The sequence below is a fragment of the Sturnira hondurensis genome, unplaced genomic scaffold, assembly GCF_014824575.4.
Source record: "Sturnira hondurensis isolate 20B ecotype Veracruz unplaced genomic scaffold, ASM1482457v3 Scaffold0008761, whole genome shotgun sequence".
Classification (NCBI taxonomy): domain Eukaryota; kingdom Metazoa; phylum Chordata; class Mammalia; order Chiroptera; family Phyllostomidae; genus Sturnira; species Sturnira hondurensis.
This window is the reverse complement of record NW_028081392.1, coordinates 3820970-3837355: the sequence shown is the minus strand read 5'-3', so window position 1 is coordinate 3837355 and position 16386 is coordinate 3820970. Positions and strand designations below refer to the sequence as shown.

The 16386-nt window shown below is 35.4% G+C and overlaps 1 protein-coding gene across 3 annotated transcripts in view; it reads right to left on the bottom strand.

Moving 5' to 3' along the window:
- Window positions 1-16386, bottom strand: part of ADK (adenosine kinase) — a 594334-nt gene that overhangs the window by 371264 nt on the left and 206684 nt on the right. For all 3 annotated transcript variants that reach the window (XM_037055967.1, XM_037055969.1, XM_037055968.1), the window contains exon 4: window positions 4589-4667. In XM_037055967.1, coding sequence (XP_036911862.1) covers window positions 4589-4667 — 79 coding nt within the window. The remainder of the gene's footprint in view (window positions 1-4588; window positions 4668-16386) is intronic.

Below are 16386 nucleotides of genomic sequence, written 5' to 3'. Positions count from 1 at the left end.
CCAGTTTTATGCTGAGGGGGGTGGTTCAAGTTGGGTAGAGAAAAACTGCTATTCAGGGTATCTCTTTCAGTTTTCCTAGTTCAAGTTTAAAACTTCCTAAAATCTAGGACATGAGATAAAAATCCTACTGAGAAAATTGAAATTATTGTGATTCAGCTAGAAATAGAACATTACGTTGGAGGTGTACTTGGGAAGATATTCAGAGTTTTGCCTTCAAGTTTCCAAAAACTGAAGAAATCAGATATATATCACATGAGTACTGATATATTTTTATTCTGGTTCTTATAATTTTTTGTTTGTCTTTTAGGGATGGAGAGGATTGCTGCTATCACATTATATTGTATTTAATAGTTTATGGTTCTCTCTATCTACCCCAACACTCCCATTCTCCAGTGCATTTTCACCACAACAAAAGCTCTAAGGGTATGGGCCAAGTCAATTATCAGCTTTTGCAACACCAACATCTAACTAATCACCTGGCACACAGCAGAAATTTAACAAATGGCAAGGAGTAAAGGTGAAAAAAGAAAAAAAAAAACAGTTCTTGTACATGTTGGCTGAACTGAACCAAACTGAATTTTAGCACTCCATATGCTATAAAAGAAAGACTGCTAGTCTGGCAATCAGGATAAAACTTCAACTACAAATCCTGGTCAAGATGGAGATGTATGTAAACAGGCTTTACCTCCTCTTGCAACCACAGAAACAATTACAACTACACCTCAAAACAAATAATACTCAGAACCATCAGAAAATCAAGCTATATGGAAGTCTGACAACCAAGGACTTACAGAAGCCCATTCATCCAGGCAGGTGGGAGGGGTGGAGACACAGAGACACGGTGTGGTGAGGAGAGGCGGCAGAGGCAGAACAGGTAGTCCTACATTCACATGTAGTGGATAAAAGTCAGAAGGGATACCTCCCAAGTGAGCAATCCCTGTTGCAGGCCAGACCATGGCCCAGGGTTCCAGCACCAGGAAGATAAATACTCATAACTTCTGGCTATAAAATACAGTGGGGACTGGGGTGGTGAAAGAAATTGCTGGACTTTCAAAAGACTACACTTAAAGGGGCCATACAAACTTAGAACATACAAAGATCCCTACCTTGTGGGTATCAGCACCAGAGCAATAGCTGGAAGGGCACCAGTCACATACAGGGAGTAAGTGAACTGACTGCAAACAGGGCAAGTGGCACGCAAACCTCTAGAAGCCAGGCATTGGCATTGTCCCCTCTCCTAGACCTTCCCCAACACAGAGCCACAAAGCAGTGAGGCAGGATATCCAACCCTGACAATTACCTAAGGCTCTGCCCCACACAATCTACAGGTGCCTTTTCTACAATAGGCCATACTACTAAGACATGGACTCAAATAAGTTCTACCTAATATACAGAAACAAACACAGGGAGGCTGCCAAATTGAGGAGACAAAGAAATGTTGACCAAATGAAAGACCATAACAAAACCCCAGAAAAAGAACTAAATGAAACAGAGATAGCCAACCTATCAGATGCAGAGTTCAAAACACTGGTGATCAGAATGCTCAAAGAACTCACTGAGTATGGCAACAGCATAAAACAGACCCAGGAAGAAATGAAGTGAAATAACAAAAAAACAGGGAACCAACAGTAGAGTGGATGAAGCTGGGATTCAAAATGAGTTGGAACATAAGGAGGAAATAAGCATTCAACCAGAAAAGCAAGAAGAAACAAGAATTCAAATAAACAAAGACAGTATAAGTCATCTCTGGGATATCTCCACACATACCAACATCTGTGTCATAAGGATGCTGGAATGAGAAGAGGAAGAGCAAGAAATTGAATACTTATTTCAAAAAATAATGAAAGAAAATTCCCCAATTTGGTGAATGAAATAGGCAAGCAAGTCCAAGAAGCACAGAGAGTCCGAAACAGGATGGATGCAAAGAGGCCCACTCCAAGACACATCATAATTAAATTGCCAAAGGTTAAACATAAAGAGAGAATCTTAAAAACAGCAAGAGAAGAGCAAAGTTACCTATAGGGGAGTTCCCATAAGACTGTCTGCTGATTTCTCAAGAGAAACTTTGCAGGCTACAAGAGAGTGGCAAGAAATATTCAAAGTGATAAAAGCAAAGACCTACAAGGCAGATTACTCTATCTAGAAAAGCTATCAGAATCGAAAGGCAGATAAAGCGCTTCCGAGATAAGGTCAAGTTAAAGGAGTTCACCATCACCAAGCCATTATTACATGAAATGTTAAACAGACTTATTTTAGAAAAATAAGACCGTCAAAAATATGAACAATAAAATGACAACAAACTCACAACTATCAACAACTGAATATTAGAAAACAAACTAAGCAAACAACCCAAACAGGAACAGAATCATAGATATGGGTATCATTTGGAGGGTTATTAGCTGGGGTGGGGAAAGGAAAAAAGATGCAGAAATTAAGAAGCATAATTTGCAGATGCACAATACACAGGAGGATGGTAAGAATAATATAGGTAATGAAGAAGCCAAAGAACTTATATCCACAACTCATGGACATGAACTGAGAAGGCAAATTGCTAGAGAGAATGGGGGTAGTGGGCGGAGGGGTATAAACGGGGAAAAAATTGGGACAACTGTGAAAGCATAATCAACAAAATATACTTAAAGAAAAGATTTAAATTACAAGTATATCACTAATAAAATAAAATATTGCATGAGCCACTCAAAACTTTAAATTTTATGTACTTCTTCCTTGCTAACGATAGAAACAAATAAACCAGTATTAGAGTACATTGTTAAAGTACAATGCATGTAAAGTATTATAAAAATTGCAAAATAGTAACGGTTGGGAACGATTGCTTAATTAATGAGACCAATATCAGGTAAAAATCTAGTAACGATGTTAATTATATAAATAATAAACTATGAGAAGGTAGAAATTGATAAATATGCTCAAGAAAAAAAAAAACAGAATTCATTAGTGGACAGCCAATAGTCTCCCAAATCTACAAAGAGAAACAGCTGAAGGGGCAGTAGAATGTGCTTTGATAGACTGAGGCTTTAAAAAAGGTTATCTGTTATGAACAGAATTATGTCCCCGTCCTGGAAATTCATAATTGAAGCCCCAAACCAGTGACTATCTTTGGAGACAGGGCCCTTCAGGAAGAAATTAAGTTAAATGAGGTCATAAAGGTGGGGTCCTTGAACAATATGTCCTTACAAGAGGAAGAAAGACAAGAGATACCGCTCTCCATGTGAGCACAGAAGAAAGTGCATGTCAAAACACAGAGAGAAGGCCACCATCTATGAGCCAAGAAGGAGACTGCTCCAAAAAGCAACCCTGATGGAACTTTGATCTTGGACTTCTAACCTTTAAAACTGTGAGAAGATAAATTTCTCTTTAAGCCAACCAGTCTGTGATATTTTGTTATGGCAGCCTGAGTGAACAAACACATTATCCTTTTTCTATCAACCTGAGCTCACAAAGTAGCCAGCAGGATGTTCTACAGAAAAAACACAAATCAACTGACAAACACAAAAACTCCTCAAGCCACTGCAAACCAATGGCCACTTTAAAGAATAATTTGTACAACCAAAACTATTTTAATGCAATGATTAAATGTGAGCTTTGTCAATATGCAAGAAAATTATAGTGTGTCTAAATCAACCAAGATTTATTTCAAAAAATGAAAACTGTTCAACTTTTATTTGCCATTTTCCACTTCCCCAGTCCTTAAAGATAATAAAATTCAAAAGAAAAACATTAATCAATGAAAAATAAAAATGGTCCAGGTCCATCAGAATTGACCTATGACTGTAGTGAGTGGGATTTTCAGCTAGTTTTTAAGTTTTTTCATGTCCTTTATAATTGGAAGTTTAAACAGAACACTAACCTTCTCACTCAGGATTAAGTTAGGCTGGTGACTTGAAGAGTGTATGTCAAAAAAGTTTATCCAATTACCCACTAGAAAATACAGATATGGGTATAGACATAGATATATAAATTTATACATACAAATTTATGTATGTATACATGTATATAAAGGTATACCCAGATACAGACACACAAATATAAATATACCTATTTCCTGTGTACAAATATATGTATCCACATGTAACACAAGAAAACTTATAGTATGTCATTATCGAGTTGTCCTTCCTAAGCACTATATGAAATGCAGAAACCACAAAGTTCAATTATATTAAAAAAATTAAAAACTTCAGCACAGCAAAAGCCACTATAAACAGAGTTAAATTACAAATAAGAAATACTTTCAATCTAAAGAATAAAAAGCCATACTACCCACAATATGAGAAATTGTACAAACCAACATGAAAAATCATAGTCAAAGAATCTGACAACTAAGAATAAATGTAAATGAACAATAACCACACTAAATGACGTTCAAGCTTACCAATAACCAAAGAAATACCAATTAAAATAAAGTAATTTTTGTTGATTAGATGGGAAATGACTGCTAATATCCTAATTCAAAACCAATAAAACTATTCCATAGCAACAAAACATAGATTGGAACAACTATGTACAGTAACCAAAAGTCTAGAATAATTTTGAATCCATTTATTTATAACTTTAAAAATAATTAACCAACCTGGGCCACTTTCATTGAATTCTGGGTAGAACCACCAGCATGATATTCGACTTTGAATTTTTTTACGAGTTCATCAAACCTGTAAGAAATCACAGCAGTAAAAGTAAGTTAGCATCTGTCAGTTTTCACAATGCAAATTCTTCTGATGAAAAGCACATTAATCACAATTAGTGGAAATTTTAGATTATATAATTATGTTGCATAAATGAATTAAAATACTGTATAAAAATCTTTGCTAAATATCCATGCTTAAGATATTTATTATATAAATTTACAACTATAAGAATTTAAAATATGTAGGCTTTTCATTATTAATCACAAGCTAAAGTGAGAAATAAAAACTCATGATTATAAGCAATACATATTTTCCTACATTAAGTGGTGCTCTCTAGAATCCCTATAAATATATATTCCAATAAGATTTAAAAGTCTTAGATATCATAAGGACTAAAGGTTTATAATTTGAAGAATCAGAAAACTACAGTGAGTTGTGTGATTCTAGGCAAGTTGCTAGGTCACCAAATGAATAAAAGCATGGAGAAAGATAACCTAAGTTTTGAGACTTCATTATTTATCTGATAAAAGCTATAGAATTTCGCTCCAGGAAAATAAATATATTCATTACACACAGAATTCACTACACACAGAACTTTTCTTATAAGATTATCAATATACACCCTTCCTTAGTCAAGGGACTAAAGACAGTGATTGAAATAAGGGTCAAATTAGATGATATTTACTAATCTGGATCACAGATCAATATTCCCCACTACATGTCTTTAACTTGTTAAATGCTGTGAAAGATACGCAAGAGGCATGTACTTTAATTTCAAAGGATTTACAAGCTTTGGAGGGACAAAAGAAGGAATACATACGACAACATAACAACATGTAAGCAATGTAGACAGTAAGTGCTACAAGAGGCCAGTCAAAGGAGAGAGAGATTACAATGTGAGTACAATATTCAAGAAAGATTTCAGTCTTGAAAATATTTTCAAAACTTCAAGTATAAAAGTAGATTCTGCTATTCAAGTAAAACATGCACAAAATAAATACACACACACACGATAAATTCAGAGAGAGTTAGATATGGGGTAGAGAAAATGGAGTTATAGCCAGTTCAATACCTCTAATTGCCTTGGGATTCCATCTGTAAAACCCTGAGATGTTAATGAACACAATCAGAACTCTGACAGCTATATTTGTATATCCCTAATACTACTAATGGAATAGTAACAGTAGAGAAGACAAAGTACATAGGACACAGATACAGATAGGTGGACAATTTTGGTAGTTTAGTAAGTTGTCCTCTAATTACTTTATTAACTACGTATCAGCTAAGACTGATGTTAGAGCTTGGAGGACAAGCGGGGTGAGTGGACAAAGTAAATACAGAGTAGTCAAATGCTAGGTTCATTTGAGGTCCTTCTACTTCCCCAAGCTAATCCTCAAAAGCTTTTAGACCACATTTATAGTGGGTTGAATGGTGGTCTCCAAAAAGATATGTCCCCTCAGAACCTGTAGATGTAAACTTATTTAGAAAAAGAGTCTCTCCAGATATAACTAAGAATTAATTAATAATTCTTAATTAGCCCTCTTGTATTACCTTAGGTGGGCCCTAAATCCAACGACATGTCTTCTTTTAACAGACAGAAGAGAAGACACAGTGAAGAAAGGCATGTGAAGACAGTAGCAGCGATTAGACTGATGTGGCCATAAGCCAAATAAGCCAAGGAATGCCAACACCCACCAAAAACTAGAAAAGGCAAAAAAGGATTCTGCCCTAGGGCTCTTTAGAAGGAGCACAGCCATTCCGACACCTTGGTTTCAGACTTCTGCCCTCCAGCAGAACAGAATAAATTTCTGTTCTTGTAAACCATCAGGGTTTGTGCTGGCTGTGACAACACCATCTCTCCTCACTTTTTAAAGAATCTCTTCCCTGATGTTACAGCCTTCTCTTTTTAATCATCAATTCGTCCCTTCCAACTAAGAATCAAATAGCTGTAACATTTTGGGAAGAACTAGATGGGCCTAAATTTGTTATAGATACTAAAAATCACATAAAACAACTATATTTTTTAAAACTTGGTAAAGTACAAAAAATGTAAAATAAAATGTCTGTGTTGGAAGGCATACGGCATACTCCTCAACAGCAATATGAGTACATAATGGAATGCTCGTTGCACTACTTGTATGACCCTGGCCACAGCAGTGGCTTCGCTGTTTCACTTTCCTGATTTAGTAAAAAGGGGCTTATAGTACCCACCTCACAACCATGTAGTGAGCCTTAATGGGAGGGGTGGGGGTGAAGGAATGAGGGACATCTGTAATGTGTCAATAGTAATAATTGATTAATTAGTAATTTGGATAAAATGTTTAAAATAGTAACTTTAGGCATATAGTAAATACTATACATAACTATGGAATCTAATCCTTAAGCCTCAGAAGGTTCTGAGATGATGTAAGTTTTAGAAAAACTGAGTACTAGTTACAGGTTCCTTTGTTTCAGACTATCTCAAGGCCATTAACATGCTGATATTCACTGGAAAAATACAAGATAGAGATAGAGCTCACACATTTCCTAAGCTTTCTTAGTCATGTAGTCCTTTTTCTCTAGAGCATCTAGCAAAGCTAAAATGGTAATAGTTTAGAACCATATTGGTCCAATAAAGTAGCTCCTAGCCTCATGTGGCTACAGACATTTAGATTTGAACTAATTACAGTTAAATAAAATTTAAAATTCCATTCATCAGTCTCAGTAGCTATACGTTCACTAGCCACATGTGGCTAGTTGCTTTCATAGTGGGCACACAAATACAGAACATTCTCACATTTTTAAAAAAGTTCTATGGGATGGTGCTGAGAATTCAATAACAAAAGCAAAGTAAACAGAGTAAACATGATCAATTTCACAGCTGAGAGGGACCTAGTAGAGTGCTTTCATTTAATGAATGGGGGCTGTGAGGCATAGTGTACCTAAGTAGATTGCCAAACAAAGGTCATATATGGTGCACTGGCTAGTCTAAATCAGAACAACAGACTGAATTACTTGCTATTAAAATACACAGAAATTAGTGTGTATTTCTACTCATTCTGGTCAACTAAGAGTTTTCTATGAGAAACCAAAATTTTGCTTACTAATGTTCTCTTTGGAATCAGTTTAAGAAGTATAAAAATTACAGGACCTCACATTTCAAGACAAATAATGTAGTATAGGTTCAGTTCTTTTTTTTTTAGTCTTACTGGCTATCAAAAAGCATGTTTTAACCCTGGCTGGTGTAGGCTCAGTGGATTGAGCGCCGGCCTGCGAACCACAGGATCGCAGTTCGATTCCCAGTCAGGGCACATGCCTGGGTTGCAGGCCAGTTCCCAGCAGGGGACTCTTGAGAGGCAACCATACATTGATATTTCTCTCCTTCTCTCCTCACTTCCCCTCTAAAAATAAATAAATAAAATCTTTTTTAAAAAGGATGAAAATTCTAGCTGTCAAAACATTTTTAAAAAGCATGTTTTACATATGTAAAAATAAACAAAAGTACAACAGCATCACATATACAAAAGATGCCACAGAGACCACAATTTTGAGAAAGAACAAATTCTAGTTTAACAGAAAGCAAACACAATACATTGACACAGCAGTGACACGAGACATAATAGCAGCAGTACCTTCTTTAAACACTAGTCTTAGGAATACCAATGTAGCTGCCTAACCTCTCTTAATTTACAAGAGTTAAATTTGTTTAAATGTTCCAACCTATCATAGTAAAATCCTCCATATTCCTGCAGTTGTGTAGACTCTTAGCCCGCCTGACTATTTATTTATTTATTTATTTATTTATTTATTTTTGGTAATGGCTTTATTGAGATATAATTCATGTACCATATAGTTCATTCACTTAAAGTCAACAATCCAATCATTTAAAATATATTCATAGTTGTACAATCATCACCATAATCAGTTTTAGAATATTTTCCAAAAGAAATCCTACATCCTTAAGCTATCAAAACCAATCTTCCTATCATTCTCCCCCACCCTAAACAACCGCTAATCTACTCTCTATTTCAATAATTTTGCCTATACTGTACATTTCATATAAATGCAATCATATAAGGTATATATGGTTTTGTTGATTGGGTTCTTTTACTTAGAATAATGTTACCAAACTTCATATGTGCTGTCATACATGCTGTAGAATATATAAGTACTTCATTCCTGTTTATGGCTAAATAACATTCCTTTATGTGGATATATCACATATTGTTTATCCATTTATCCATTGATGAACACTTTGGGTTGGTTTCACCTTATCACTATTGTGAATACTGCTGCTATGAACACTGGCACACAAGGCTTTTTGTGGACAAAATATTTTCATTTCCCGTGACTCTATACCTGGGAATAGACTTTCTGGGTCAAATGTTAACCCTATGTTTAACTTTCTGAGGAACTGCCATACTATTTTCCACTGGCTGCCCAGTTTTTTCTAAGAGACAATACAGGGAAATATGCCTGTCTAATTACTATATGAAAAAGAAGCAAATCGGAAATAATAAAGTTTCCATACATTAACTTTGCCACCTGAGTAATAAAAAAGCATAAATAAAAAATAAGGTGAAAGAAATCAAGTTGAAGTTAAGAAAAAATACTAAAAAATTGGGTATAAAAGATAAAAGATAAATTAAGTATAAAAGAGAAATTAAAAGGCACAGAGAATGATTCAGGTGGCCCAAAATCCCCTCAAAAGGAATAATAAAAAGGGAGAATAGAGATAATGAAGGGTAAGAAGGAAATACCAGAAAAAAAACGTTTTCAAAACAGAAAAAAAATAGTCTTCAGATCTGTCCAAATACCAAGCAATTCTACTTTACAGTGGGGACTAAGATCTATACTTGGACATACTTGTTACATTTCTTAACTCTCAGATAAAGAGAAAAATCCTAAAAGGATTTTAGGATCCTAAAAATCTCTAAAACGAGTAAAAATATCACATTATCTAAAAAGGAGTAAGAATCAAAATAATACCTGACTTCTAAAGAATATAGAATGCTAGCCCTGACTGGTGTGGCTCACTGGGTGGGGTCATCCCACAAACCTAAAGGTCCCAGTTTGAATCCTGATCAGGGCACATGCCTGGATTGGGGGCCAGGTTTCCAGTTGGGGGCATGTGAGAAACAACTGATCAATGTCTACCTCGTACATCAATGTTTCTCTCCCTCTCTTTCTCCCTCCCTTCCCCTCCTTCTAAAAATATAAATAAAGTCTTTTTTAAAAAGAATATAGAATGCTAAAAGTCAATGGAATATTTTATCCTATGCTAGGAGAAAAGATTTTCAAAATAGAATTCACTATCCACTCATATTATTAATTCACTGGTAAAGGAAAATATTTTCCCATCCTTTAGATGGAAAAAGCACTAGATGAAAAGCATTCTAATTCTCTTTTAATTTAAAAGAGTCCATAAGTAACTCAGATGTTAATAATCAATTTTTAAAAGAGATTTTAAGTATATTGTTGAAAGTCAATCAATAGAAAAATATATAAAGTAATGTAAATAAAACAATAAGAAAGGAAAACAAAAAATAGTATATACTATAATCTTCATCTTCAAGGTGAATGTGAGTAGACATTTACATTTGTTAATTCAAGGATGAGGCATAATTACATTACTTAGATTTATGATGGTAAAGTAAAAACATGAACTTAGTGTTTGCAGCTCTATAGAATGGAAGGAGGTTTTATTGTTTTTTATTTTATTTTGTTTTAATAAATTCCTTAAGGGCATCTACAATAAATGTCAATTTATAAAATACAGTCATGTGCTGCTTAAAGATGGGATGCTTTCTGAGAAATGTGCTGTTAGCAGACTGCCCATTGGAGCAGCAGTCAGATTAAGGAACTTTCTGATACTTTTTTTTTTTTTTATAAAAAAAGAGGGTGTTAGCCCTGGCTGGTGTAGCTCAGTGGATTGAGCGCGGGCCTGTGAACCAGACAATCACGGTTCGATTCCCAGTCAGGGCACATGCCTGGGTTGCAGGCCAGTTCCCGGCAGGGGCCAGTTCCCAGCAGGGGATGCACAAGAAGCAACCATACATTGATGTTTCTCTTCCTCTCTCCTCCCCTTCCCCTCTAAAGATAAATGAATAAAATATTTAAAAAAAAAAAAAGAGGGTGTTTAACATGGAGAGGGTGCAGAACTGAGGAATAAATATTTTGACCTTGGAAATTTGTTTTTGGTTCCTCTGACCTTGTCTGGCACAAAGGGCTCTCTATGGCATTGAACTGATAGAAGAAATAAAATTTATCTATGCTTCACATCATTACAACCTGAAAATTCTTCCAAAGTACAAAGGCAGACTGGCTTCATACTACCACAGAAAACTTTTACTGAAGTAGCACTTCATATTTGTTAAGGTGGCTCTATGAACCTGTGTTCTTGTACCAACCCAAGGTCCTCCATGAAGAACTTACAGCAATGTTCTGAAGACTAACGAGTTAGATCTGTGAGGACTGCAGCGCCTTCTGAATATGTACCACTGAGGGGACCAGCTCTTCTCTGCTGAGCAGGTCAGCAGTTCCCTAACTGCTGTCATCATTGCTGACATAATCTGTACTCAAAATTGAGGTGTTATTAGTGGAAGGGAATCAATTGCTAAGCCCCACAGATATTTCTCCTTTCAGAGGCAAAAAAAAAAAAAATCCTCCCAAACTGCATATGCTTCCATTTCTTAGAGGAAATTCAGTTCCATTGTAATAATCTTATGGAACCACTGTAATATATACTCAGTCTATCATTGACTAAAACATCATTATGCAGCACATTACTGTATTTGTAAAGTGAGCACCTGTGTAACCACCACCGACAGATTAGATAGATGATAGATAGATAGATAGATAGATAATGATATATATGAGCTTAATGATTTCTGGGCTCTTTACTCCGACTCTGTATCTGTATCTAATATGCCTACCACTGCACGAACTCCATTTTGTCTTATTACTATCACTTTAAGTCTTAGTGAAAGGACAAGTGTTTTCATCTTGATCTTCATGAGTACTTTGGATATTGGTCCTTTTGTACCTCCACACTGACAAACTAGTCAATTTCTTAAAAAAAAAGAAAAATTGCCAGAATTTTGGACTAGGATTACATTGATTATACAGACAAAGAAAAAAGTGGTATCTTTCCAATATCAAATTGTCTAATCCATGATCACGTATATTTATTGAGCTCTTTAATATGTCTTGAATATGTTTCATAATCTTGCCATAAATCCTGCATAACCTTTATTTTAGAGTCACCACCTCACACTTCCTATATTTTAATACTATTGGAAGTAATGTCTGTTTAAACCTAATTTTTATTTGTTGCTGATATTTATAAGTAAAATTATTTACATCAAGTTTTTTCTAGCCAAGTTCCTAACACCTCTAATTAATTCTATTGTTTTATCTGTTTTTGCCACACAAAAATAATTATCATTTGTGAATAATGATAGTTTTCTCTCCCCCTTTTTTGCCTTAGTGCAGAGACTAAGACTTACAATACTAACAAGCATAGAGAAAAACAAAGTAGTCGCCTGATAAATCCTGGTAAATCTCCATGAATGACAGGGTAGGTCCATTTGCCAAAACTGAATGTTTTTGACAAAAGTATTTAATTTTTCAGTCTAATTAATTTTTACTGTGTGTTTATATTGCTTCTACCAAAGAGTTAAATTTTTTAAATGTCATAGACATATCTTCTATTAATAGATATTTTCCTTCCAATTTAGAAATCTTAAGCTATAAAAATATTTACATAATATAATTCAACAAAATTACAATTTACATTTGTAAATTGCAAACAAAATTATACTATATATATATATATATATATATATATATACTAAAAAAAGTATGTTGATAGTAGTTAGCTCCAAGATGTTAATAGTAGTTAGCTCGAAGGTAGAAGCAATTATGGATCTTGTATACATTTATTTTGATTATCTGTGTAATAAGCATAAAAATTATTTTTGTAATAAAATCATTTTAAGTCTATTTCATTTTATAATGAAAGAACATAGTAATTTTTCATACAGTTATTTAAAAAGAACTACATATAGAACAAAGCTGAATAAAAAGCACAGAGCAGAAAAGTAAATGGTTCTGAATGAAACAGGCAAGGAAAGTTTAACATTTGAACTGGAATTTGACAGATAAGGGACAAAAAAATACTCAGCACTGAAGGTAAAACAAAAAAATGACATATTCAGAAAGACAATTTAAACACAGACTAAAATATAGGTCAAAATCAAAGTAGTAAAAACTGACCAAGAGAAGATGGGTTATTCTCTCTGCCAGGCTAATAAATTCAGACATTATTCAGTAGACAACTAAGAATCATTAAAAATCTGTTTACTACTAATGTGAAAGGCAGTTTAAAAAAATGATGATAGCACTGTTTGGAGGACAAGGTGGAATAAAGAAAGTAACATAACAAATATAAGATTGTATACAAATTATACTTAACTTCAAAAAATTAAAATGATATAATAAAGGTAGGTTGCCTGACTTTAGTTCATACCACAGAAGATCAGCTGCTGAGCTAAACAGGGCTTGACAGAAGTGATCAAGCTAAGGAGTCATTTCCTATGCTAGAGAAACAGCATGTGATAAATAACTGCAAATGAAATATGTCACAGAGGGATGACAGTTCGGAGATTTCTAGTTTGGATGACTAGTTGGATGGTGGTAGGAAAAGAAATTAGAGGAGAGAAGAAGGACCATATGGAGCAAAGGGAAATCCTAAGTAGCTGTCTGATGAACCAAGCAACATTTCTGTTTAGGGAACTGGCTGAAATGAGGCAAGATTTGTTCCCTTTTATCTTTTGCATGAATTGGGTACATAAGTCATATCTTGGTTTTCTTTTTATATTTTCTAGCTGTTAGGTTTGTGTATGAATGGTCTACTTTGCCAAAACTATCATGGACCTGGTGGAAAATATTTTAATGAAACACAAAGTTCAGGCTAAAACATTAACAACCTCAAAACCACAAGTATAACTTCATAAGGAGATAATGAATTATGTAAAAACCTTAAATATTTTTTAGCTGTTTCGGGATGGAAGTTTATGGTATATTTATATTTTAGGAAAAGCTAAGTACTTCTACTATGTAATTTTTTTTCCAGAGGAAATGACATGGCAATTTTGTACTTTATAGATCCTTACTTTCTCCTTTTGGTTGAGCTCCTTTCTCTGAATGGAGTGGATATATGAAACACCTCAATCAAAAGGCTGACAATTAAAATGAAAGTAGCTGATCCATTTTCCTACTACCAATCTATCTGGAAAGGCCAAATTTAAAAAGTACATAGTTTTATGATGTTAAAAAACATTCCAGAGGGCAAGTAACTTAAAGCACTAGAGAAAAAGTGAATTCAGTGTTTTATCAAACTCCTGGTTGAGTTTACAGTTGACAGAAGAAAAAACACAAATAACTAATTTAATTATATAAATATATTTAAAACTTTTCTATGTTAAAACAAAGTCAAATAAAAATGTTAAATATAAATAAATAACAAATGTGAAAGATAATTTTTACTTAAAATATTTAAATATTATTTTATATATTAATTTAACTTTAGATGATTTTATTAACTTAACATTTTTGGTTTTTACTTATATTTTATTATGTTATTACATTTGTTCTAATTTTTCCCCTCTTCCTCCCTTCCACTCAGCACCCCCTCAGGAAGTGCCCTCACCCTTCTTCATATCCATGGGTCATGCATACAAATTCTTTGGCTACTCCCTTTGCTATACTGTATTTTACATCCCCATAGCTATTTTGTAAACACCTATTTGTACTTCTAACCTCCTCACCCCTCGCTCATTCTCCCACCCCTCATCTCTTTATTTTTAACCTTTTGCATTTTAATTATGATGTGTCTTGGGGTGAGCCTCTTTGTATCCAACTGGTTTGGGACTCTCTGTGCTTCCTGCACTTGCATATCTATTTCCTTATTACCAGATTAGGGAAGTTTTCTTTCATTATTTTTTCAAATAGATTAGCAGTTTCTTACTCTTTCTCTTCTCCTGGCACCCCTATGAAGCAAATGTTGGATTGCATAAAGTTGCCCCACAGGCTGCTTACACTATCCTCATTTTTTTGGATTCTCTTTTCTTCTTATTGTTCTAATTGGTTGTTTTATTCTTCCTTGTGTTCCAAATCATTGATTCTTGGCTTCATCTACTCTACTGTTGTGTCCTTGTAAATTTTTCTTTATTTGAATTAGTGTATCTTTTGTTTCTAACTGGATCTTTTTTATGCTCCTGAGGTCCTCACTAAGTTCCTTGAGCATCCTTATAATCAGTTTTTTAACTCTACCACTGACAGATTGCTTATCTCCATTTCATTTAGTTCTTTTTCTGGAGTTTTGATCAGTCCTTTCATTTGGACCATGTTCCTTTGTTTCCTCTTTTTTGGCAGCCTCCTCCATGTATTAGGTAGAGCTGCTTTGACTGTGGTCTTGGTAGCGTGGCCTAATATAGTAGGTGTCCCATAGGGCTCCAGTGGCACAGCCTCCCTTATCATCCAAGCTGTGTACTCGAGGTGCACCCTTCTTGTGGGCTGCATACACCCTCCTCTTGTAGTTGAGGCTATGTTGGTATTCGAAAATCAACACGAGGGATTTACCCAGGTCAGTTGCAAAAACTGGCTGTGACCACTTACCACCAACCTCTACCCCCTGTGGATGATCAGCTATGCAGGGGTAGGATGGAGGTGCTCACACCTGGTCTATACCTGTCCACTAGATATGCTGGCCCTGGGGTTTCCCAGGAGGTTCAGGCCAGGATCAGCTCCCACCTGTGTTTTGCCTGGGGCCACCCTGCCTGGGCTATGAAGCAATCTGAGATGGCTGTTACTTATGCTGGGCTTGGAGATTTCCAGGTGAAGTCAAGCTGAATCTAGGCTGCTAGTTGTGGGCCCGGGGCTCACTGATGCCAGGGCTTCTTTGTTCATTTGGAAAAGCAGCTTGGGTTGGCCCATGAATTGAGTGGAATGGAATCTCTGGAGATCTCCAAAGAGGGTCAAACAGTGTTAGCCAAGCTCATGGAATCTTAGATACAGCACCACACTACAGGTTCGGGCGGGGGCGGGGCGGGCAAGGAAAATGGCCTCTGCTTGCCTTGATGCCAGACACCTCGTCCTCCCCTTACATGCCACTGGTGCCAGAACCAGTGGGAGTGAATCTGAGTAGATCAGTCCATGGGTGGGTTCTTAAGAGGAACTGCGTGGGGCTCCAGCAGTTTTGTCCACTGACTCAATTCCCACTGATTTTTGCAGCCAGAAGTTGTGGGAACTTATCCTCCTGGCACTGGAACCTTGGGCTGGGGGGTCTGGTGTGAGTCTAGGACTCCTTGCTCCCAAGATATCCCTCCCTAATCTTTATCCACCACATGTAGATATGGGACCAGTTCATTCTGCATCTGTGTCCCTCCTAGCAGTCTGGATGGATGTGGTTTCCTTAATTCCGTACTTGTCAGACTTTCATTCAACTTGATTTCTGTCAGGTCTGAGCAATGGTTGTTCCATATTTTAGTTGTAATTTTGTTGTGGCTGTGCAAAGAGGCATGCCTATGCCACCATCTTGACTGAAAGTAATTTAATATTTTTAAAATATTGTTGTAATATTCTCATACAGAGTAAAAATAAAATTATGTCTCAGATAAATGAACAAGAAAATAAAAATGACCATTGTTGAAAACAGTCTTACTCACTAATAAAATACATAAAAACAGATTTCTGTACATTA